This window comes from Entelurus aequoreus, linkage group LG17, assembly GCF_033978785.1.
Source record: "Entelurus aequoreus isolate RoL-2023_Sb linkage group LG17, RoL_Eaeq_v1.1, whole genome shotgun sequence".
In the NCBI taxonomy this organism is placed as follows: domain Eukaryota; kingdom Metazoa; phylum Chordata; class Actinopteri; order Syngnathiformes; family Syngnathidae; genus Entelurus; species Entelurus aequoreus.
This window is the reverse complement of record NC_084747.1, coordinates 38,700,736-38,726,550: the sequence shown is the minus strand read 5'-3', so window position 1 is coordinate 38,726,550 and position 25,815 is coordinate 38,700,736. Positions and strand designations below refer to the sequence as shown.

Below are 25,815 nucleotides of genomic sequence, written 5' to 3'. Positions count from 1 at the left end.
AAGCGCACAGGATGGCGTGCTTTTCAGGAGCCAGCGCGTCATCATTCCAAAAGCCATACGTCCGGAAATGCTGAGGAGGATCCACTACAATCATGTGGGTGGTGAAGCATGCTACAGACATGCCCGCCATACATTGTACTGGCCCGGCATGCAAGGGGAAGTCAAAGACTATGTACAGCAGTGCTCTGTGTGTAACGAGTATGCGCACGAACAACAAAAAGAGACCATGATGTCACACCCGCTCCCTACACGTCCATGGCAGCTGGTAAGCATGGACTTGTACAGCTACGCAGCACAGAACTTTTTGCTCGTGGTGGACCACTACTCTGACTTCTGGGAGATCGACCTGCTCCCTGACTTGTCGGCCGACACCACAATCCGACGAATCAAGGCACAGTTTGCACGCTATGGCGTCCCGGACAGAGCCATTTCAGATGGGGGAAGCCAGTTTGCGTGTAGTGAATTCCGGGCATTTGCAAGGGAGTGGGGCTTCGAACATGTCATGTCCTCACCGCGGCACCCAAAAGCTAATGGCAAAGCAGAGTCAGCAGTAAAGATTGTGAAAGGCTTGTGCAAAAAGGCGGACCGTGCCAAAGAGGACCCCTGGAAGGCATTTCTGCATTGGCGAAACACGCCCACTGAGGGCTTAAATTGCAGCCCAGCACAGCGACTCATGTCACGAAGGCTGAGAACACTTCTTCCGGTGGCCGACCAGCTCCTTGCACCTCGGGTCATCGAAGGGGTTTCCGACAAGCTGAGGGGGAAGCATCAGGCGGCGAAGTTAGTGTATGACAAATCGGCGAGGGATCTGCCGGAGCTGAACGTCGGCCAGCCCGTCAGAATGAAGCCGCTCCCGGGAGACAGGATGGGCAGATGGAGGAGAGGGGTGTGCCTGCAGCAGTTGGGACTCCGGTCCTATCTGGTCGACGTGGAGGGGACCACATATCGACGCAACAGAATTGATCTTCGACCGGCCGAGGCAGCCCCTGCCCAACCGCTGGCTCGACCAGAATTGACCCCAGAACAGCCTGCGAGTGGAGGTGGCAACAGAGACAGTGTTGGCGGTGCTGGGGGGTCTCCAAGGTCTTCACCGGCCCCAAGGTCACCGCCGTCTTCTCCGCAGGCCAGAGACACACCGCGCCGTGTGCTACAGAGCCGGACTTTCTCCCGGAGTGGGAGGCTGATTAAGCCTCCTGACAGACTTGACCTCTAGGTCACACATGGACTGTGCCACGCACACACGCACACACACACATACACACAGACACATGCACACACACACACACACACACATACACTCACACACACACACCAACACACTGACATACACTCAAATAAAACATGCATGGACTGTTTGCACTTTCAAACACACATGGGCTGTGAATTTTGTTGAACAAAAAAAAAAAAAAAAAAAAAAAAAAAGTGATGTTCTGATTGATGGTGATTTGATGACAGGTGTGTTCTTATCCTGCTACTATGTAGTGTTACGTTCTATTGCTATATATTTGATATCTGATATTGGATGTTGAACCAGGTATTGCTATCTGAGGTTGAATCTGGTGTTACTAGTATGTTGAGGGTCTACAGTTGATTTACAGGCAGCATTGTTCCAGTGTGGATACTTTACTAAAGGAAGGGAGATGTTACAGGGTGATTGTATTGACATACTGCGCCACCCTGTGGCAGCCACGGTGACCTCACCTATAACATATCCCTGCGTCACGGGGGGTTTACCTCCGTTGTACTTCCTACATGCAGCCTGAATACACGGTACTGAGACACAGCAGGACTCTTGTCATCTTTATAATGCACCGCACCTGATAACAGTTGCGTGTATCGGGTATTTTCAATGTACGTCCAGAGTTAAGAAGGGGTTAAACAAAACAAAGTGTGGAGGCGTGCGTGTAACACGGGTGGGAAATAAGACATATTTCCTCTCATGGCATCCCCTCATATTACCTGCGCCGTTTCCACGTTTAATCTCACGAGACCCGCTGCAGCCTATCGCGCTCTATATGATCCACCGTCCCAAGATGGCTGCCAGGTGCGGTGGCTAAACCTGGGCATATCTGAAGCCGGTATGTTTTAAAGTTGTCGTTTGCCTGCATATCGTAAAAACAACCGTCCAACATTTTACAACTAATTGTAAACTTATAGGTGCCGACCATCAGGGCCGAGTTGCGACGAGAGAGTGTTATTAAGCCGAGTTGGTAAGTTAATCTGTTTGCTAATAGTAGCTGCTAGCCGTACCCATGTATTGTCTATGGGCGGTTAGCATCGGCTTTTAATCCCGTTTCCTCCAATGTTTCTGATCCCATTGAATTTATATTTATTTCGAGTCTTTATTTTGGGTACTTACATATGGTGACTAAGTGTTGTGGCGTTTTAAGGCCATGTGCACTTTTTATGCTACGGTAAAGACAATGAATGAACACTGTTACACCCGTCATAGTGACGTCACTGTTATTGTTAATGTTACACCCGTCATAGTGACGTCACTGTTATTTTCTATTGTTTAATGTTGTTAATGTTACACCCGTCATAGTGACGTCACTGTTATTTTCTATTGTTTAATGTTGTTAATGTTACACCCGTCATAGTGACGTCACTGTTATTTTCTATTGTTTAATATTGTTCATGTTGCACCCGTCATAGTGACAACACTGTACTGTCGTGTTTGTTATGTTGTACATACATGGGATGGTTTAATATTGTTAATGTTAGCAGTATTATTGCTAATAATGATAATAATAAGTGTAACTTATTTATTGAAGGTCGAACAATAGATTACTTAATGTTGATGTTTATGTGCGCACATTGATTGAACACCGGGTCCTGTGTTTACGTAGGCCAGGTCCCAAGTCTTGGATGGCGAGCTGTAGATAGGCCTTTAGCCTGAGCCCAAGGATCTCCACCTCTCAACCCCTGAACTCCACCTGCTCTGGTCGGGCCGGTAGGCGGCTTATAGCCGAACCCCTTGCCTCGCACCTCATTACTCTGCAGCCCTTTGCACTACCTCATACACACCCTGCCCATAAACTGAACTGTCACTACAAACTGCCATATCCACAACCCCAACCCTGGGACCCCATTTTGAAAATTCCTAGCGCCAACACTGCTGTCAACAGAGGAGAAAAATGCTTTATTTAAATAAATATATTATTTATAAAGCAAGTTCGAGTATCATTGGCAAATTTTCACCTAGTCCCCGCCTTGTCCTCTTTTTGGGATTTCAGAATATGGTCAGCCTAACATGTGAGAGGTATACGTTTTTCCACACATGAGCAAAAGCAAGGAGTACCTTTTAAACAGTACATGGCACAGCTTCACACGCTAAGCAAAACATGTGAATTTGACACTCTGAGAAACTCATTAGTGAGAGATAGGGTTGTTTGTGGTACAATGGATAATACACTGAGAGAAAGACTGCTTCGAGAACCTGGGCTTACGTTAGATAAGTGTGTCAGTATGTGTAGAGCAGCTGAGACCACCAGAGCTCAAGCAAAAGAGTTACGGAGAGGTGAAACAACAGTGCATGCCATACATAAAGAACAATGGAAAAATAAAATGTGTACCAAACAAAAGGATCAAAAAGACAAATCTATGGAATTTAAATGTGGTAAATGTGGAGGCAGCCACAAGCCAAAATATTGTCCTGCATATGGAAAAACGTGTAACAACTGTGGAAGGAGCAATCACTATGCTAAATGTTGCAAAGCAACTTCAAGACAGAAAGTTCACACAGTTGAAGAAGATGATGAGAATGAGGGGTTTATTGTCAATGTGGTGCAAGCATGCACAATTGAAAAAGAAGAATGTATTGTTCCAATTACAGTGAATCAGACGACAATACCATTCAAGTTAGATACAGGTGCTCATGTAAACCTGCTATCTTTGGAAGATTACAAAACACTGACTGTAAAGAGCAAAATCCATCCAGTAAAAAACATAGTAAGCGGATACACTGGAGAACGAGTTCCTGTTAAAGGCGGATGCATTGCAACTTTTAAACACAAGGGTCGACAGATGAGAGCACAGCTACTTATCATGGACATGAGTGTACAACCAATCCTGGGACTCAGTGCATGCACAAAGCTCAATCTTGTCAAAAGAGTGTTTGTGGTGACATCTCAAGAAACTGCCAATGCTCAGGACTCACTCATGGAAGAGTATAAGGACTGCTTCAATGGACTTTGACGTCTACCTGGACTACATAAAATATGTGTAGATAAAAATGTGATTCCTGTTGTGCAACCGTGCAGGAAAGTCCCATTTGTTCTGTGGGAAAAACTGAAAGATGAACTAGCACAAATGGAAAAGTTGGGAGTCATTAAGAGAATTGATGAACCAACTGAATGGGTCAGCTCGCTGGTTGTTGTGCAAAAGAAAACAGGTGCCCTAAGAATATGCTTGGATCCAAGAGACCTAAATAAAGCGATCAGAAGAGAGCACTTCAAGTTACCAACCGGGGAAGAAATCATGGCACAATTTGCTGGAGCAAAATGGTTCAGCAAATTAGATGCTTCATCGGGTTTCTGGCAGATGAGGCTTGACGAGGAGAGTTCAAGACTGTGCACATTTAACACCCCGGAGGGCAGGTACAGGTTTTTTCGTCTACCATACGGCATCTTGTCAGCACCTGAAGTACAAACCCCGTTTCCATATGAGTTGGGAAATTGTGTTAGATGTAAATATAAACGGAATACAATGATTTGCAAATCATTTTCAACCCGTTAAATATGCTACAAAGACAACATATTTGATGTTCAAACTGATAAAAACATTTTTTTTTGCAAATAATCATTAACTTTAGAATTTGATGCCAGCAACACGTGACAAAGAAGTTGGGAACGGTGGCAATAAATACTGAATAAGTTCAAAATCATACGTTTGCATCTTCATCATTAACTGTTGAATCTGCGGTGACATTTCATTTAGATTCTTTTTGATGATGGCAACCAGCGGTCGGTGATCAGTTTCAACTGTGAAGGACAGCAGGCCGTACACATAGCTATGAAACCGCTCCAAACCATATGCCAGTCCCAAACATTCATTTTCGTATCGACATTCAGATTTTGTCATTGCTCGAGATGCATAGGCACCAATACCATCTTTGGAAGCATCTGTTGACACACAAAGAGGATACCCTCTTTGTGTGGTCATAAAATGACAACACAGGTGCTGTAGTCAGTGTGTTCTTGACCTTTTGCCACTCATGCTCATGTTTCACTGTCCATTTAAATTCACAGTCCCTGTGCAGAAGCTCTCAAATGCAAGATGTCTTTGCTGTCAGATTGGGAATGAATTTACCTATAAAATTGACCATCCCCATGATGCGTAGAACACCGGTTTTGTCTGTGGGCCTTGGCATGTTCTGTATTGCATGTATTTTTTCTTGATCTGGTTGGACACCACGTGCAGACAGCTTGTCTCCCAAGAAGAGAATCTCTTAAACACCAAACTCACATTTACTCTTGTTGAGTTTTAGTCCATACTTTTGTATGCATTCCATAACTCTGTTCAGTCTCTCATTGTGCTCTTGGGCTGTGGATCCCCATATGATGATGTCATCAATGTAGACTCGAACTCAGTCCAAGCCCTCAATGATCTGCTCCATCGCTCTGTGAAATATTTCAGGTGTTGACTTTATTCCAAAAGGCAGTCTGAGAAAGCAGTGTCTGCCGAAGGGCGTATTAAAGGTACAGTACTTTGTGCTGCTTTCACTCAGTTTCAGCTGCCAGAAGCCTTGTGAGGCGTCAAGCTTTGTGAAGTGGCTGGCACCTGACATTTCACTGATGATCTCTTCACGGGTAGGTATTTGATAATGTTCACGCTTTAAGCTCTCATTTAGATCTTTAGGGTCCATACATATTCTCAACTCACCATTCTTTTTATTTATGATGACCATTGAGTTGACCCAGTCTGTAGGCTCATTAACCTTTTTGATCACCCCCAGCATGATCATTCTGTCGAGTTCTTTCTTTAGGCAGTCTTTCAGTGGGGCTGGAACTCTGCGTGCTGCATGCACAACTGGTTGGGCATCTTCTTTCAACTGTATTTTATATATGAAGGGCAAAACACCAAAACCTTGAAAACATATGAAAAGTTCTGAACAATTGTTTCCGTAGAGTCATGTGTTGGGATAATGCTATACACTCAAGTGCCAGTTCTTCACAAGCTCTGTCACCCAGAAGTGATTCACGTCCCTCATTAACAACAAAGAAGCATAGGTGGTGCACTTTTCCTTTAACTGTGACACTCAACCTGCATGTGCCCAAACATTTAATTGGTTGTCCATTGTAGTCTTTCAGTCCAGATTATTTTCTTTTTATTTGTGGCTTATTTTTCATTGCCTTTACATCACACATGCTTATGAGATTTGCTTTCGCACCCGTGTCCAATCTCATGGTGACTACAGTCCCATTTATCATTAGAGGAGCTATCCATTTATCTTCTCCAGTGACGTCATCTACATTGTCTGGTTTACTTATTTGTTCACTTTACAAATTTACCATACCAACAAAGAACGTGTCACTGAGATCAGGCTCATCTACTATGTTTACAGTTTTTCCTTTCTTCCCCTCTTTCCATTTGGAGAAGCACTGTTTAGCAAAATGATTCTTGCCTTGGCAACTGGAGCACTGCTTACCAAACGCTGGACATTGCCTAGGCTTGTGCTGTGTGCCGCAGCGCTTGCAGCTTATCGTGCATCTTATCATGCAGGTTGGGTCTGTGTGCGCTGTCTCCGCTGATACGACAGCGCGGCAGCGTTAGTGTCGTATCAGCCGAGGCGACTGCAGACATCTCGCTGAACATCCTCACGTGCTTTTGGGACAGCTCACTCGCCTGGCAGATCTTAATGGCTCCAGCCAGCGTCAGCTCCATCTCTCGTGGTAGCCTCTCTCTGACCTTTTTATCCTTCACGCCGAAGACTATCTGGTCCCGGATCATGGAGTCCCAGCGTCGCGAAGTTGCAGGACTGCGCCTTTAGCCGCAAGTCCGTCAGGAAGCTATCGAATGGCTCATGCTGCCGCTGCGTACGAGACTGAAACACGTACTAACCAGTACTGCCCCCTAGCGGTCATACATGTAATAACATCTGATCATAATGTATTAGAATTTCTGACCTTTTGACCTATATTTCTTGTCTTTTAAGAATGTCCGCTCATTTTCAATACTCTTGTATTTTTGTGCCATTGAATGGACCAGTTGTGGGACAAAAGTGAATATTAAGTCGTGCCAACCTGTCTACAGAATGTGTTGACTGTCTAAAGGATTCGAGTTGTTATGGAACAGATAGGAAAAGCAAACAAGAAATTGACGCACTCGATAAGGAACGATGACGCACAACAGACATATAAAAAATGGCAGAAGACCGGAACTGGGAAGTGATTTTGGCTTGTGTGTGTCTTGTTTGCTCCGGAGTAACTTGTGGTTTGTCTGCACGGCCAACTCAATTCAACCTGCACTTCTGATAATGGGTAAATAAATTTGTTGTACTAAACTACTTTTGTTGCCTGCTTAAGCTTCGGACAATCCACTACACAAATTGGCGTCACGAACAGGATGGTTTAGAAGCTACAGGTCGACAGCCGCTCCGCGCTCTCTCAGTCAGGCAGACAGTGTGCTGCACGCGCGCATAACAAGGTAAGCGTTTTGCTTAAAGTGTAAACATTTTCTGCCTGGAGAGAGCCGGATCGATAAGACTAATTGCTGAATCTATTTTTGATAAAAGATAGGTTTAGTCAGGTTCTCCAAAAACAACCTGGAATGGGGTAAATTATGGTTGGATTGAGTTGTTTTATATGTGATCATTTGTCTGTGTGTTTGTTGAAAACTTGTAATCTCTTGTTTTTAACAAATGGGGATTGTTGATAGAATTTTGGTGGTTTGGAGTGTAGAAGCATAGACGATGTGAGACGAAAAATTTCTTTTAACCTCTTCATCCTCTGTCGTTGTTGGCAGAGGATGCTTTTTTCTGCAAGTACATTAGGTTAGCCGGAGTTGGACACAGCGAAATTTAAGGCAAGGTTGGCTAAACTGGTGTGACATTTGGCCCACACAAATTTATGACGTCTATGAAGGTCCTACGTATCTGTCTATGTGGAAGCTGCAGCCGGGTAAAAAGCCTGATATAAGGTGATCGTTCAGTGACTCCGGTAAAGGAGATCAACTGAGCCAAGTTGTCACAAATTTGGAAATTTGCTGCAGTATAGATGGATAGAGTAAGGGCTCCATATGGTAGAGCCTTGGTGAAACTATATGGACTGACCAGACACGGTGTACTGTAGGATTGGGGGGGGATTCCTGGTGATTCTACAGCACCTTAGGCTGTTATCCGTGTTGGTCAGGAAGGAAAAGCAGGGTATGCTCCGCTAAACGGGTTAATCGCCGTTATATGAGTAAGAATGACCTGCGTGTGTGTGTTATGAGACGGCCGATTCCACAAAAGCACGCGGCATTAGTTGTTTGTATTGGTCCGGACCAGGGGGGAGTGGTTTGTGGGATAAAAATGTGTGTTTTTTAAATTTATATATATATATATCTGCGTATTGTAATAACATTTGTGTAGCACCTGGTTTCTTATCTGTTTTAATTCCCCTCTGAAAAAATCAACCTCTCCCCTCACGCTTTTTTCGCACCCACGCTGATCTGCAAGAGCTGGGAAATTGTCGGTTATGTGTGTGCGTGTGAGAAAATAGACAAAGTTATGTACAGAAAACACATGAGTGAATGATCCATCCATATAATTATTTTCTTCCGCTTATCAAGAGGTTGGATCGCGGAGGCAGCAGCCTAAGCAGGGAGGCTCCCCCTCTTGGGCGCTGCGAGCGAATTCCAGTCATTTGAATTTGTTTTTAACTATACTGGTGATTGTGACTGTGCGATATTACAGTTGTTTTACACACTGAGATTTTGAGTACGGGAAAAAGGCTCTTGCTCGCTGGTAAATTCTCTGTGTGTGAGTGACTGTGTGACGCATATAAAAAAAAAAGCTGGGAGACATTTTGAGATAAGAGTGTGTGCGTGTGACGAGGCTATGTGAGTGACAGCTGCGTGAGGCATTGGTTCGAAGAGGAGTGACACTGATAGCATTGAGCTGGGTTAGCATTGTGTTAGCATAGCATTGAGCTAGGTTAGCATTGTGTTAGCATAGCATTGGGCTAGGTTAGCAAAAGTTTGCTTACTGAGGCATAGTAAGGCTAAGTTAGCATCTAGCGTGGCATTACTAAGTGTGGTTGAACAGTTATTCTCGGTCTGTATAGTGTGCTAGTAGTAGGTGCTTGCTAAGTCCAGTAAAATAATAGATATATGGAAAATTCTACCACAGGAAACATACTGAACAAATCCAGCAGTTACTGTCAGACTCTAATCTGGGATACCTTGTCTATCAGAGACATGGTTAAAACCCACAACAACTTTCGTTCTAATTAATGTACAAGATTACAGAAAAGACAGATCGAATGACAAAGGGGGGAGGAATTATGATTTATGAAAGGGAAAACATTAAAAGTAGATCAATTTGAGTATGTTGAAATCAAAATTACATTTTCCTCAGAAATGTATTTCAAGGTAATTGTAGTATACCGACCGACCACAGCTAAAGATTTTTTTCTTGATTCATTTTCAAACATCCTCAAACAGCATAGTATGAAAGAAGTAACGTCATGGGGGACGTTAATCTGGACTGGTTAAATAAAACACGTAGAAAGAAACTTAAGGATATTATAAACGGCTTCTACATGATACAAATGATAAGCAGCCCTACTAGAATTACAATTGGATGACAAAAATTAGAGAGAACATCTGTAAATACACGAATACAAAACCAGAAAGAAGAGTGCTAAAATAAAAATACCTTGGATTAATAAAACAATTTGGATTCTAATAAAGACATGAGGACTCAGCTCTCATAAGAGAAATTATAACAGGTCTAAATACAGATCGTATGATTTTAAAAGTTTGGAGGAACAAAGTTACAATGTTTATGCGGAAGTCTAAGGCTGACGTTCATTTAGAATTAATCAAAGCTGCAAAAGGGAACAATAGAGAGTTATGGAAAACCAGATACAAACTTACGGAAAGAGAGCAAACAAGAAACAACACTATAACATTAAATATCAATGGCGCTACTATCGCAGACAGTCTGGACATAAGTAATCATTTTAATGAACATTTCATCCAGTATGTACAAACCCTGAATAAAAAATCCCTCAAAATCAGTGCAAATAATTGTCATTTATTCAGGATGGACTAATTTTAGAATTAACAAATGAAACAAAGTTAAACAAAATCTTCACTGCATTATCAGACTCACGATCTAGAGATATATATATGGGTTGGACACTATCTTCCTAAAAACATATAAGGATTGTATTATTGCTCGTATAACAACGATTGATAAATAAATCAATAACGGAAAACACTTTCCCTACCACGTCGAGAAACTGCTACTATAATTAAATCCATAAAGCAGGAAATAAAGAAGACCAGAACATGTACAGACCAATTAGCCTTCTCCACGTTATAACAAAAGGAATAGAAAATTTGAAATTAAAAAAGTGGCTTTGGAGCAATCAAGGCTGCTCAGACGGTCACTAAGAGGGGCATTATGTTGACACATCAAATTAATGAGTATTATATTTATCTATGAGAGCATTTTTGTTGTAAATTGTGAGGTATGGCTGTTAAAATCTTGGTTGTTTTTACGAATGATGACAGATGTGAACAAGAGCATGTATTGTCTTTGTGGGATGATGTAAATAAGGTGTGGTTGTATTGTATGGTAAGTATGTGTGCATGAAGGGGCATTTGGTGACTTTTCTTATAATTGATTACATGCTACAGTATGATTATTTTTGATTAATTATTGATTATTATGAATGTATATATTTATTATGATTAATTAGTGTCATAATTGTATTGCTTGATTTGTGGATCCCTTTAATTTAGGTAGCCAGGGACTACAGATGGAAAGTAGCTATTTAGATATAATCTAGTACAGAACATATCTGTTTCTGAACTTAATGTTTCTGTGCATTGTCCCATCATAGATAGACTAAATTAAATACAACTATTTAGTGAATTATTGAGGCCACAATAATTCACTAGGTGTTGTAAAATATCAAAGTACTATTGCAAAAGCGAACAGTGACCTCAAACATGACCTGTCCTCCGCCTCTGTTCTTGCTGCACTTGACTATCAGCTGCCTTTTCTTTTTCTTGGATGTTTCTGAAACTGCTAATACTACTACTACTATTACTATTACTACGACTAACACTGTCCCTGTGAGAGGGACAGAGGGGGGAGGTGAGTTTGGATTGGGTCAAGTTTGAGCGTGTTGAGGTTTATTTAATCGATATGATCAAGGATAAATCGATATGATCAAGGATAAAGGAACATAATGATTTAGATTGACAATTGCAGTGGTTGGCGAAAGCAACCCCAACCTCAAAGGAGGGTGCCAATTCAGTAATTAAATGTTTTGTGAATGATCTAATATCCCGACATGGTTTCCCCAAAAAGATTAGGTCAAACAAAGGCACCTATTTTAAGAAAACAGGTTATTATCTTCAGTCACAAGATCAGCACTTCTCAGGACCAGCAGCTTCCTAGGAAGGTGGAAAGACCATGAGACCAAAATGGTAAGTTTGCAAAATGTAGAATTTGTGTGCCAGTTCCTCTGTGCAGATTTGAGGATGAAAACAGCCACTCCAGATTCCCTTGCACTCGCTAAGAGGGGCACGGTCAAAGCCAATCCAGGACCAACACCCGATACCTGACTGGAAGGAACCGAGAGGAGAGGCAACACCTTGCCAGCGATGACGAGAACAACTAAGGTTGCCAGCCAATGGGTCCACCGGGACTCCAGCAGCTGTGGAAGGAGGCCCTGAAGCAAGCCGAGGGCCTGGACCAAAGCCCCACGCCCCATACTCTGCCCCAGCCTTCCCCAAAGCCCCCACAGCTCCAACTCTACCTGAGTTTTCCCCAATTTTGGCCAGCACGCACCGGCCACTGAACAGTCTGCCCAATGGACTGAACCACACCCCAAGAAGAGACAGAGACAGACTGTTTGAGTGGATCTCTTTCTTCACCAAGGCAGCCAAAAGCCCAACGAGGTGTCGGCAGGCCACCAGCCTGAGGCACCACCGAGCCATCTATACGAGCACTAATCGAACATGGACTCATACGAAATTCAGTTGTGTGTTCAAAATTAATTGGTAATTAACAATATTGGTAACTACATCCATTGCAAATGCCGGGAAAAATATTTTTGCAAATGTCTTACAGTCATAAGTCTATATACATTCATCTATTTATGTTCAATGATGTTCATGATCAAAGTATTTGTTATTCCCTTACTAAATCAAAGGGTAGGCCACTAATTGTGTTCTGTGAGATGGTTTTACTGCAGGCTGGTAACCGATCGCTCTGAAGGAGGGTCATAGACGGAATTTTTGCCTCGTATAAAAACATTGAGGTTTTTGCCTCTATCTGCGGTAGAGATTTAAGTTAGTGGTCTATATCAGAAATTGTTTTGGTCCAGGGTCTTAAGACCCTGGAAGGCGGGTATGTAGTAGAATTTCTGACCTTTTGACCTATATTTCTTGTCTTTTAAGAATGTCCGCTCATTTTCAATACTCTTGTATTTTTGTGCCATTGAATGGACCAGTTGTGGGACAAAAGTGAATATTAAGTCATGCCAACCTGTCTACAGAATGTGTTGACTGTCTAAAGGATTCGAGTTGTTATGGAACAGATAGGAAAAGCAAACAAGAAATTGACGCACTCGATAAGGAACGATGACGCACAACAGACATATAAAAAATGGCAGAAGACCGGAACTGGGAAGTGATTTTGGCTTGTGTGTGTCTTGTTTGCTCCGGAGTAACTTGTGGTTTGTCTGCACGGCCAACTCAATTCAACCTGCACTTCTGATAATGGGTAAATAAATTTGTTGTACTAAACTACTTTTGTTGCCTGCTTAAGCTTCGAACAATCCACTACAATAACACTTGTCACTACTGTTGCATGCTGGGTAGTGTAGTCCTTATATTCCATAGCTCATAAAATCACACATTGGTGGCATCAAATTCAGCTTCATTGGGAATTCTCCATCTTGCTCAGGGCCAGTGGGAGTCCTCACCAGGGCAATGCCAGAAGTATCCACAAGATGGTGCTGTTGCTGTTGAAGATCCTTAATATGCAACTCAGCTACATTTTTGTTGATATTTTTCATGGGACCTGGATTAAGTTGTATATCACCGCTCAAAAGTAAAAGGAGAAGGAATGTCCATACATATCTATTTTTCCTGTACTTTAGAACTAGTGCTGAAATCACGGTTGTTGAATCCATTTGTCACGAACAACACATGGTATCCAAATCCAAAAGCGTGTCGCGTTGGTATCACAATGATTGACATAGCATGACTTGAAGTAAATGCTGAGGTTTCATCTTGAAACAGGCCTTGTCCCAGTGGGAGGCAGAGACACCACAAGCACATGAGCCACACAGAGACATACCTTTGGCTGTTACCTTCTGTGCTAACATTATTCTATTATCTCGATCAAATCAAATTAAGCTTTATTTATAAAGCGCTTTTCATACATAAAAGAAATGCAACGCAAAGTGCTTTACAAAGTTAAAAACAATACCCTTATCCCCCATTATCACATACGTATGCAAGACACAGATACCAAACACAAACACACACACACACATATATGCAACTGAGTACAGAGGAGACATGTGAGTAAACACTATCACAGGAGCCATCTGCACCAGGAGGTCATCAGACCTTCACAAGTGCCAGTTCTTCACAAGCTCTGTCACCCAGAAGTGATTCACGTCCCTCAGGACGCCAGGACACTGACACAAAAGCGCCCCCACAAGCACAGCCGATAACCCCTGAGGCAGATGGCTCATCTGAGGAACGTTGGAAAATAAAAATGATAAAACTTGTAAAATAGTAAGAAGAATAAAGACTAAATACAAGTAAGACATATGAAGATTAATAGAAAAAAAATATTTAAAAAATACAGTAAATAAATAAATATAACTAAATACAATCTTGCATAACTAATAGGATAACAAATAAAATACAAATGACTTCAATAAAATAATTAATATCAGGTATAAGCCAAATCAAAAAGGTGGGTCTTAAGCCTGCTCTTAAAAACATGAACGTTCTCCGCAGCCCTGAGGTTCCCCGGCTAGCTGTTTCATAGACGGTGGAAAGATGCCATCTCGTAACTGTGTGTCCTGACATTCGAAATAATTAGGAGATTAGTGCCGGAGGATCTCAGGGCCCGGGAAGGTTCATAGGGTAAAAGCAAATCTGAAAGATAAGAAGGCCCAATACCATAAAAACATTTATAAACCATAAGAAGAACCTTAAAATTGATCCTGAAACACACGGGGAGCCAATGCAGAGATTTTAAAACTGGTGTAATGTGAGCCCGCCTTCTGGTCTTCGTCAGGACATGTGCCGCTGAATTTGATCTCGACTCGTCGCTCTCCTCTCTCTCCACCTATCCACCGCAGCTAGTCAAGGCGAGGGAGGACTAAAGTAGCAGGTTTTGCTCTTCTTTCCCCTCAAACGCTCATTCGTCTCTGTCCTCCCAATGCGTAAGTCTCACTTCTATCCTTCTTATTTCCGTGGATATCTCTCGTTCTTCTGTGCCTAAAATGCACCGATTTGATTGGCTGAGCAGTATCATGTGAGCTGGTTTAACTCGCATGGAATTGGTGAGTGTATTTTCTGATCCGATTAACCAGAACCGTAAAGTACAAAACCTAATACCAGTGAAGTTGGCACGTTGTGTAAATCGTAAATAAAAACAGAATACATTGATTTGCAAATCCTTTTGAACTTATATTCAATTGAAAAGACTGCAAAGACAAGATACATAGCGTTCGAACTGGCACACTTTGTTATTTTTTGCAAATATTAGCTCATTTGGAATTTGATGCCTGCAACATGTTTAAAAAAAGCTGGCACAAGTGGCAAAAAAGATTGAGAAAGTTGAGGAATGCTCATCAAACATTTATTTTGAACATCCCACAGCTGAACAGGCTAATTGGGAACACGTGGGTGCCATGATTGGGTATAAAAGCAGCTTCCATGAAATGCTCAGTCATTCACAAACAAGGATGGAGCGAGGGTCACCACTTTGTGAACAAATGCGTGAGCAAATTGTCGAACAGTTTAAGAACAACAATACTCAACGAGCTATTGCAAGGAATTTAGGGATTCCACCATCCACGGTCCGTAATATCATCAAAAGGTTCAGAGAAATCTGGAGAAATCACTGCACATAAGCGATGATGTACTCCGTCCGAAAATTCCTTCAAAAACACTCTTTTGCCGGTCTTTCTTTGCATCAGACCTGCATCCTCCCCTAGTAGCGTCATGTTCGTAGCGCATCCAAGATCATTTCTTGATGCTGTCTGCTATTTAACAGCATAGCCATTAGAGACGTAATATTTGTAATATGTGCCATCAGTTAAACAAGTTGTAAGGATCCGCAATGCCTAGTGTGATATTATATGTCAACCGGAAAAGCAATTAAATTATCCATGCTTAAGTTAAATAAGTGTGCCCCCCCCCCCCCCCCCCCCCCCCCCGCAATCTGGTGCAATCTGACCAATAGTCACATTAGAGAGTGTGCTTGGACACTTGGACGTCACACAAACGTGTGGAAATACTAAAAAACTAACTATTTGAGAAATCAGATTAACCTACTGCATGATAAACAAAAGACTCTCAAAATGGATTGCATGCCACAATCCACTTTGCACACGTTTAGTAGATCACCTTTGCGTGATCTACTAACCTGCAAACCTATCAGGTTTGCATGTCTCTTAGTACACACATACCATTGGTAAATCAGGCCCTTACAGTGTTGGTGAAGCATAGCACACTTGATTGTGGTTAGACCTGATCTGTACAAAGTTTGCACACAACTTCTTTGAGGCCATCAGGATAAATTATGAACTTGCAACTTCTGATCACATACATTTCTCTCAGTCTTAAAATGTAGGACATTTGCCAACCCCTGAGCAGTGGTTCAGAGAGGAATATAAATTGGGCAAATCTGACTGAGCAAGATCATTATCTATGTGGTACTGAGACAGATAGCTTGCCAAGTAGATAGATTGCCAAAATGTGCAGTGCCATGTTGTGATTTAAACTGTAAGAATATTGAAGTGAATTAATTAACTCATATTATGTTTTGCATATGGTGAATATTTATATTCATCTTGGAGAAAGCGAACCACCAGGTTTAAGTAAATAGTAGCATTTCAGTTTGGGCACATAATAACATAGGGCCCTTTAGTACTGACATATTTGTGTGTATTGGATTAGTTCTCGTGGAAGAAAAGGCAATAAAATTGGACCTTGGTATGCAAAGGTGATGGCCCTAAAGCAACTTTTGATCCAGTCTTAATGAACGATAACATTCCTTATCTCTGGCATATTAGTTATATGCTAGATATAAATATAAATAACAAATAAAATACTTTTTTTTTGAAGATTGAAGATTTAAAAAAATAATTAATAAAATAAAAACATTGTATATAAATAAAAAGTACAAAGTCAAGCCTGGCTGGAGTGAGTTTGTTAGTGAGCCTCAGTATGAATACTGAGGCCAGAAGAGCATTTAAAAAGTGGGCCGAATCAGGAAAACATTCACATGGCCCTTTGTTTGATTTGAAAACAAATGGGCAAATGCAAACTTTAAATACTCTCTATGCTTGTTAAGAGGAATGCAAACACATTAAGGTCTGAGTCACTTGCAAGAAAATTTCAAAACAACTCTATTGAATTTTGTTAAGAAATCAGAAGGCTGAACACTTTGAAAACATATTTGCCAACAAATGTTGATGGAGCAAAAAATGTTGAAGAGGCAAAAAAAAATGTAATTCCTTATTTATTATGATCAGCTGTTTTAACTATGTTGAAAGCAACTCCCTTATGGTGGACAACATGGACAATCATCATGATGTGACTGTTCATGTACAAAAATTTAATTATATTGTGATGAAGCAATGCTGAGCATTTAACATTTGCAAGCAGAAAACGTTATGACATTTGTTTTACTGAGTTTTTTTACTCACGTTATTTTACATAATTCCATATTGTCCACTATCGTGGTCCATCCATCCATTTTTTACCGCTTGTCCCTTTCAGGGTTAAGGGGGGTGCTGGAGCAATGACAATGTGAAAGGTTTATTTATTTTTTATTTTTTAAAGTTTCTTTAAAATGTATAAACAAAAAAAAAAGTAAGAAATCACATGTGCATAAGTATTCACAGCATTTATTCAATACTTTGTTGATGCACTTTTAGCAACAATTACAGCCTCAAGTCTTTTTGAGTATGATGCCACAAGCTTGGCACACCTATCACAGCCATTTTCAAATCTCACCATGTTCAATTGTATTCAAGTCTGGGTTCTGGCCGGGCCACTCAAGGACGTCGCCCCAGTCTGAGTTCAAGAGTGCTCTTGAGCAGGTTTTCATCTTTCCCTCTTTGCTGACACGTCTCCTAGTTCCTGCCGCTGAAAAACATCCCCACTGCATGATGCTGCCACCACCATTCTTGGTGGTGGCAGCATCACTGTATTGGCCTGGTGATTAGCGGTGCCTGGTTTCTTCCAATCATGACATCTGGCACTCACGCCAAAGAGGTCATTTTTTGTCTCATCAGATCTTTGTTCCCATGGTCCAAGTGTCAAACTTTTATGAAGGAATGGCTTCCGTCTGGCCATTTTACCATACAGGCCTGATTGGTGGATTGCTGCAGAGATTGTTGTCTTTTTGTTAGGTTCTCCTCTCCCCACAGAGGAATGCTGTCGCTCTGACAGAGTGACCATCGAGTTCTTGGTCACCTCCCTTCTCCTTCGATCACTCAGTTTAGGCCGTACAGCAGATTTGTGCCTCAAAAAAATCCTGTCTCGGAAGTCTACAGACAATTCTTTCGACTTCATGCTTGGTTTGTGCTCTGCTATGCACTGTCACAGGCACGTGCACACATAGGGCCCTATGGGTGCCTGAGCCCCTGCCCTTTTTTGCCTCGTCTTAAAAAGTGCCCTCTGCCTGTGTGTGTGTTTTTTTTTCTTTAAACAACATTAATAAATTCCTGTCAGGGATGTAAAAAAAAACAGCGGTACAAAAACTCCACGTTTTCTTGTAATACCGGGTTGTTTGAGCCTGCCGCTTCCTTTAAGCGTTTAGCCCAGACCTGGGCATTATACGGCCCGCGGGCCGCATCCGGCCCTTTGCGCATCCCTGTCCGGCCCGCGTGAGGCCAATCATAAATTACAAAATACATTTCAAAAAGTATCTATGTCGAGTGTGCAATACAACGGTGCTGCTTTTGTTTTGAAAAGCATTATTTGTATTACTTCCGTGTGGACGTATGCGCGTGTGCGATTGTGAGTGAATTGAACGGCGCAATTACAAATTACAAAATAAAGTTTAAAAAACATCTATGTCGTGCGCGCAATACAACTGTGCTGCTTTTATTTTGAAATGTGTTATTTATGCCGTATGTCCGGGGGGAACCTGTGAGTGAAGGTGCATAGAGACAAGTGATGAGACGCTAAAAAAAAGAAAAGTTGATGAGGAATGGCGTGTTTCCAACAAGACATGGACTGCCAAGTATTTCTTTACATAAATTAATGGTAAAGCCGTGTGCCCAATGTGTGGTACACAGGTTGCTGTGTTTGAATATCATTTTAATCGCCACTACACGAAGAAACACGAGGGAAAATACCGGAATGTGTCTGATGAAGCGCGCGCAAGGGAGGCTGATGCGTTGATGGTAAAACTGCAAACCCAACAAGGACTTTTTGCCATATTTCACACCCCCAGAGATGCAGCCGTCAGGACAAGTTTCGTCATTTCTCACAAAAGCGCCAGAAAAAGTAAGGCGTTTTCTGACGGAGAGTTTATTAAGGAGTGCTTATTGGACTTTGTTGCGCTGATAATGCCCGGAGACATGGGCTGTTTTTCGCTAACTTTGGATGAGAGCTCTGATGCAGTCAATTAAAGAGACAACCACAGGTAATGACTTGTTCACAGAGGTAAATGCGTGTTGGGACAAGCTGGCAGGTGTGACAATCCAATCCACTTTATTTATATAGCACATTTAAACAACAAAATGTTTCCAAAGTGCTGCACAACAATATTACAAACAATATTCAAATATTATCCTTAGCTCCACCAATGACTGAATAAAAAGAAAAAACAATTACATATCAAACCAATATAAAAAACAATATAAAATAAATATGATTAAAAACTATTTTTAACAACAGATGGTTGTCCAAATCTGATGGGGAAAAATGTTGGATAATACAGGATAAATTGACCATCAAAAGCAATCTGCTTTTGTATAAAGTTAAGTTAGGTTAAATTAAATTATTATTATTATTATTAATTATTACTATTATTATCATCATTATTATTTATCTTACGGTATATCAAAAATAATATTGAGCACAATTTAATTGAAATATTGTCGTGTGGCCCTCCAGCAGTGCTCGGGTTGCTTATGCGGCCCCCGGTGAAAATTAATTGCCCACCCCTGGTTTAGCCCCTCCTCGATCTGCGGGCTGCAGCCAGGGTTACTCAGACGTGACAGTGGAGCAACTTGAACCTGTGAGTTTTGGTCTAGTCGCCGTCCACTTATTCAGCATCTAATATGGGTAATATTTCAGAAAAACGCTGTATTATTCTATTAGTCAATGTGTCAGCTTCTGTTTTTGCCGTCGGAGCACGGCGCATCAATTGAGCACGGCACATCAAGTCCGCACAGAGCAGAGCGGATCGTGCGGGACAGGAAGTAATGTACAAAATAAAACACCGGGTTAATTTTCAAAATAAAATGCACGTTTACGGCGGATCACATTTCTCTCACAGTAGTTTTAGATGTAAGGTTATTGTGACTTTGCTATCACTGTGTGGGTTCACAAAATAATAATAATAATGATAATAATAACAATAATAATAATAAGAACAATGATAATGATAATAATAATAATACTAATTATTATTATTATTATTAATAATAATAATAATTTCAGCATTCTGGGGATATAAGATGTAGGTTATCTGTTAGGAATATTGCCATCTGTATTTAAACTTGATTCATGTTGATTATGCCTGCAGCCCAATGCCAAAAAAAGAAAGGATACAGCCCTCTACTGGCCCCTGGTCCATATTTTTGGCCCTGTATTGCGTTTCAGTTGTTTAGTCTGAGCATTAAGTGAGATAGACCATAAGTTACAACTTGATGGTGTTTTCATCAAGTTAAGGGAAGAAGGACAGATTTTCACATTGAAGTTTTTTCCATTTGGGTATTTATTTTTGTATTTTTTTTCAAAGTTCATGTTGCACTGTTCAATGTTCAATATTAAAGTGCTTATCTTTAACAAAAAATAGCCTAATAATAAACCAGTGTTTTGTTGCTTTTCATGTCTTCCAAGCCTGTGATAATGTGAATTAACCCATTATGACCATAATTTGTTGACACAAAAGAAATGGCAATCACTTTTACCTACAAAGGACACACAGCTAAGTAGTTAGCTTCCTATTGGCAAATTTAATTTTACATTAATTTCCATATTGTGTAAAGGACCAAAAAAAAAAATGCCTGCCCTTTTCTGACTTTGAGCCCCTGCCCCTCTATAATCATGTGCACGTCCCTGTACTGTCATGTGTGTGACCTCATATGTAGACAGGAATTTCCAAACCATATCCAACCAACTGAATTTACCACAGGTGGACTCCAATTAAGCTGTAAGTACATCTCATGGATGATCAGTTGAACTCAGTTTTGAGCTTCATGGCAAAGGCTTTGAATACTTACTGTATGTACATGTGAATTCTTAGTTTTTTATATTTAATAAATGTTCAAACTATTCTAAACAAAACATTCACATTGTCAGTATGGGTTATTGTGTGTAGAACTTTGAGGACTTCAATTAATTTATTCAATTTTGGAATAAGGCTGCAACATAAGAAAATAAACAATGAAGCGCTGTGCTTTCCAGATGCGCTATATCAGAATCAGAATAGTTTTATTGCCATTGTTTGAGAACGGGTTCACAAACTAGGAATTTTTCTTGGTGCAATCATGCAACATAAAACACATATTTGGTGATAAAAAAAAAAGAGCTGGTTATGTGCTGTGTAATTATGTCTAGAAATTTCAAAACAGTTGGGGACGTACGTTGAGGTCTGATTTTTTTGCTAGAGCTACACATACATTTACAGCAGGGGTCACCAACCTTTTTGAAACCAAGGGCTACTTCTTTGGTAGTGATTAATGCGAAGGGCTACCAGTTTGATACACACTTAAATAAATTGCCAGAAGTAGCCAATTTGCTCAATTTACCTTTAACTCTGTTATTATTAATAATTAATGATATTTATCTTTGTGGAAACACTGATCATCTTAATGATTTATCACAATAAATATATATAGAAACAGATAAATATCAATATGCAACACTTTATTTTTATATTTTCTCTAAGTGCACATTTTTCAAATTGAACATTTTCAAATGATCACTTCTAAGACAGTCTTGTGAAATCACAATATCCCATTTTAACTAGCTAGCCACTAACATTTTTTAACAAATCATGAATTACTTTGCACCATGTTTGTACAAATAATAACTCATGTAAAATACAAAAGTAAACTCTCAAATTTTTAAATCATGTCACACTTTGAACTGGACACCAAATCTGTTATCTGTTTCTTTGTCAGTTAGTGGGAAGCCTGGCATTGCATGCTGTTAACTAGTGTGTTGTACTCTGGTGTGTAACTTGACACTGCAACTCTGAGTGAGTCTTGCAGATGTGCATCAGTGAGGCGTGTTCTGTGTTTGTTCTTGATGAAGTTCATGTCAGAAAAGGCTGATTCACAAAGATAAGATTTTTCCTCATTGTTTGCGGAACCTTCTTGATCTTTTGGACATATTTTCACAGCAATCTGGCCTTAAGCTTAATTATGATGAACGTAAAATGTTAAGGATCGGAAATCTAAAGGGAACGTCCTTTCGAATGGAATGCAAAGTGCCTGTTTTGTGGACAGATGGACCAGTTAACATACTTGGTGTTGTTGTCCCAGAAAATCTGGAAGATCTAGGCTCAGTAAATTATGATAATCGACTAAGAAAGCTGGACAAAATTATGCAATTATGGAAAGGGAAATCCCTAACCTTGTATGGTAAAATGTCTATTGCCAACTCGTTAATTATTCCTCAATTTATTTATTAGTTTTTGTCATTACCAGCTCCATCACAAAACTTTTTTAAGATTTATGAGCGGAGGGTCTTCGATTTTGTCTGGAACGGCAAACCAGAAAAGATTAAAAGAAAGGTTTTGTACAAAGAGTATGAATATGGGGGCCTGAAACTTTTCAACCTTGAAGCTATGTGTCTGTCTTTAAAAGCATCAATTGTTCCAAAGATGTATTTAAACATTGAGTGGTACACAAATGTCCTGTTGGACAAAAAACATGTACTGTATCAAAAGAAATTGTATCCTTTTTTCCAAGTGATCCCCTCCCAGAGAGTCTGCTGGGAAACATGGCGGGGTTCATAAAGGAAACAATCCACTCATAGTGGTGTTTTCAATTTTATGTGCCAGAAAAAAGAGACGATATTTTGCAGCAGTTAATATGGATGAACTCTAATATTGTAATAGATGGAAAGCCTTTCTTTTGGAAAAATATGTTTGAAAGAGGAATCATTTTTGTCAATGATATTATCAATGAGAATGGTAAAATGATGAAGTATGATGAATTTAGAGCTATGTATGGTGATGCTTGCTCAAGCTTTTCATTTTATCAACTAACTGGAGTCATTGGGAAAAGATGGAAACAAATAATTAATTATGGAACTACTAAATTATTAGTTTGTAAACCTCTAATAAGAAATTCTAGTTGGCAAAAAGGAACTAAAATAAATAGAAACATATATAATTTTTATTTAATAAAGAAATCTTTGAAGGCTGCCTCATACAACACAAATGGAAAATGGGAGGACTTTTTTGACTGCCCGTTGCCTTGGGATGCCATATTCAAACTAATCTATAAAACCACTATCGATGTGCAAAATCGTTATTTTCAAATTAAAATTATTTATAACTTCTTACCCACGGGGAAAATGTTAAAATGATGGAATATGACAGAGTCAGATGATTGCCCATTTTGTTGTCAGGAGCCTGAATCCACCCTGCATTTGTTTTGGTATTGTCATATTGTGTCTTTGTTTTGGGTGGAAGTTGAAAAAATGTGTTTAAGGATTGGTGTGTTTATGAAGCTTAATGTGGTTTCTGTTATTTTAGGAGAGTTCATTGACAATCATGATTTAGTCAATTTAATTATAGTACTCGGTAAAATGTTTATTTTTAAGGCCAAAAACAGATATTCACTTAGTATTACTTTCTTTAAAACATGTATTCAGTATTTTCTAATTTTAGAAAGTTACATGGTTGAAAACGATAATGATGCCAAAAAACATTAAAAAAAGATGAGAAGTCCTCAAAAGCTTATTTTGAAAGTATAATTATGTTTATAGATTATATGATATCTGTTGTTGTGTTCCCTAATTTGAGTGACCTGGACATAATCTGGACTGTACATAAATGCTTATTTTGAAAATGTAATTTTGTTTATAAATTATATGCAATCTGTTGTGTTCCCTAATTTTTTTCTGTGTACATGAATGAAGGTGTGTGTTGCTGAGTCCGACTTGGACATTATCTGGACTGGGCCTGGTTTAAAAAACCCTTTAAACAAATCTAATTTCATTGACAACCTGGTCTGTTGAAGATAAGGCCCTTTTTAAAAAAAAAAATAAAAAATAAGATAAATAAATAAAAAACATTTTCTTGGAAAAAAAAGAAAGTAAAACAATATAAAAATAATTACATAAAAAATAGTAATTAATGAAAATGTTAGTGGACCAGCAGCCTATACAATCATGTGTGCTTCAGGGACTGTGTCCCTTGCAGATGTGTTGTCTATGTTGTGGGAACCAGAATATTGGTAGCAGAAAGAAATAACCCTTTGTGTGAGTGGGTGTGGATGAGTGTGCATGGGGGAGGTTGTTTGGGTTGATGCACTGATTGAAAGTGTATCTTGTGTTTTTTCTATGTAGATTTAATTTAAAAAAAAAAAAAAAAAAAAAAAAAAATATATATATATATATATTTTTTTTTTAGAACAGGCCCGCGGGCGACTCATCTGGTACTTACGGGCGACCTGGTGCCCGCGGGCACCGCGTTGGTGACCCCTGATTTACAGCATAGAGGGAAAATAAGATTGATAAATTCTTGATAAAACAGGGTCAAGCAGCTAGACCTAGTCCTTCATTCTGAAATCAAAATGAGTCCAAGAGATCATCCAAGTCAAAATGATGGATGTTGCACTGGTCTTCTTTCGCCTGTTCTTTCCATCCATCCATTTACATGTTTACATGCATGTTTTCTGTAAATGCGGTTGTTTATTTTACTGTACATTTTAACATGATCCGAATAAATTGTATTTTAACAATGTGCTTGTGTTGCATGTTGTTTATCCTGATAATCTTCAGACTTTATTCTGGACACAAAACAAGCAAGACACACACATGTTCATCTAATGCCATAAAAGCAAAGGCGCCAGTGTTTCCAAAGAATGGAGAAGTGCCTAACCAAGCTTTGAACAGGGTTGGTCAGAGTGCATATAATATCACATTAGCCTACGCATAAGTGTACATGAAATTATGGAAGAAATTATGTATGCCGCATGGAGTTTATTTCTGCCACAAGTGGGCAGTATACAGTTACTAAATCAGAATCAGAATCAGAATCAGAATCGTTTTATTGCCATTGTTTGAGAACGGGTTCACAAACTAGGAATTTTTCTTGGTGCAATGAAATTATGGAAGAAATTATGTATGCCGCATGGAGTTTATTTCTGCCACAAGTGGGCAGTACACAGTCACTAAATCAGAATCAGAATCAGAATCAGAATTGTTTAATTGCCATTGTTTGAGAACGGGTTCACAAACTAGGAATTTTTCTTGGTGCAATCGTGCAGCATAAAACACATATAACACAGATTTGCTGTAACTGAGCTATCAGATCTTGTTATAGACTTAGAAGGAATTCAAGGAGCTAAATAGTTTAAAATGTGAAGTTTTGACAGGTACTGAGCACATGGGAAACTTAAGAGCAAACATGTCTTATGCATATTGCATACAACGCTACCTGTACATGTCTCTATCATCTGATAGGTCACAGGATATGTAATGTCCCAGGTTACTTTACAGACATTAAGGATTTTGCATGACAGTATGAAGTCAGGGAAAGTTAGTTTTTTTATCCTATCCAATGATGAGTGTATTTAATGTCAAAGTCTAATCCATGGTAAGAGCACACCCTTAACAACTGCTGCAGAACAGCACTGTAGATGAAGATGATCGCTATCTTTGCTATTCATCTTGCAGCTTTGTCTTTTACAGTGAGCAGGTGCAGCGCTGTGAATACTGTCCGGATGCAATACAGTACATTAAGGTGAATGTTTCATTTTCATTGTCCTCTCTGTCTTCACCCACTGTCTGATGATGTCTGCCTCAGTCTTCCTGGCTTTGATTACTGATGCCGGATCAGCATCATTGGTCCCTCTGTATGATTATTAAAAACGATGTTTAGATTTTTTGGGGATAACTTTGAAATAAATAAATATCTATTAAAAGGGAAACTGCAGTTTTTTGTAATTTTGCCAATTGTTCACAATCCTTATAAGAGAC

The 25,815-nt window shown here is 39.9% G+C and overlaps 2 protein-coding genes across 3 annotated transcripts in view; both read right to left on the bottom strand.

Annotated features, from left to right (window-relative positions):
* il17a/f2 (interleukin 17a/f2) overlaps positions 1–25,815 on the bottom strand; it is a 410,073-nt gene that overhangs the window by 234,938 nt on the left and 149,320 nt on the right. The window lies entirely within an intron of this gene.
* Positions 24,325–25,815, bottom strand: part of dpp7 (dipeptidyl-peptidase 7) — a 37,301-nt gene continuing 35,810 nt past the window's right edge. For both annotated transcript variants that reach the window (XM_062025685.1, XM_062025686.1), the window contains exon 13: positions 24,325–25,689. In XM_062025685.1, the coding sequence (XP_061881669.1) occupies positions 25,575–25,689 (115 nt within the window). In that variant the 3' untranslated portion in view covers positions 24,325–25,574. The remainder of the gene's footprint in view (positions 25,690–25,815) is intronic.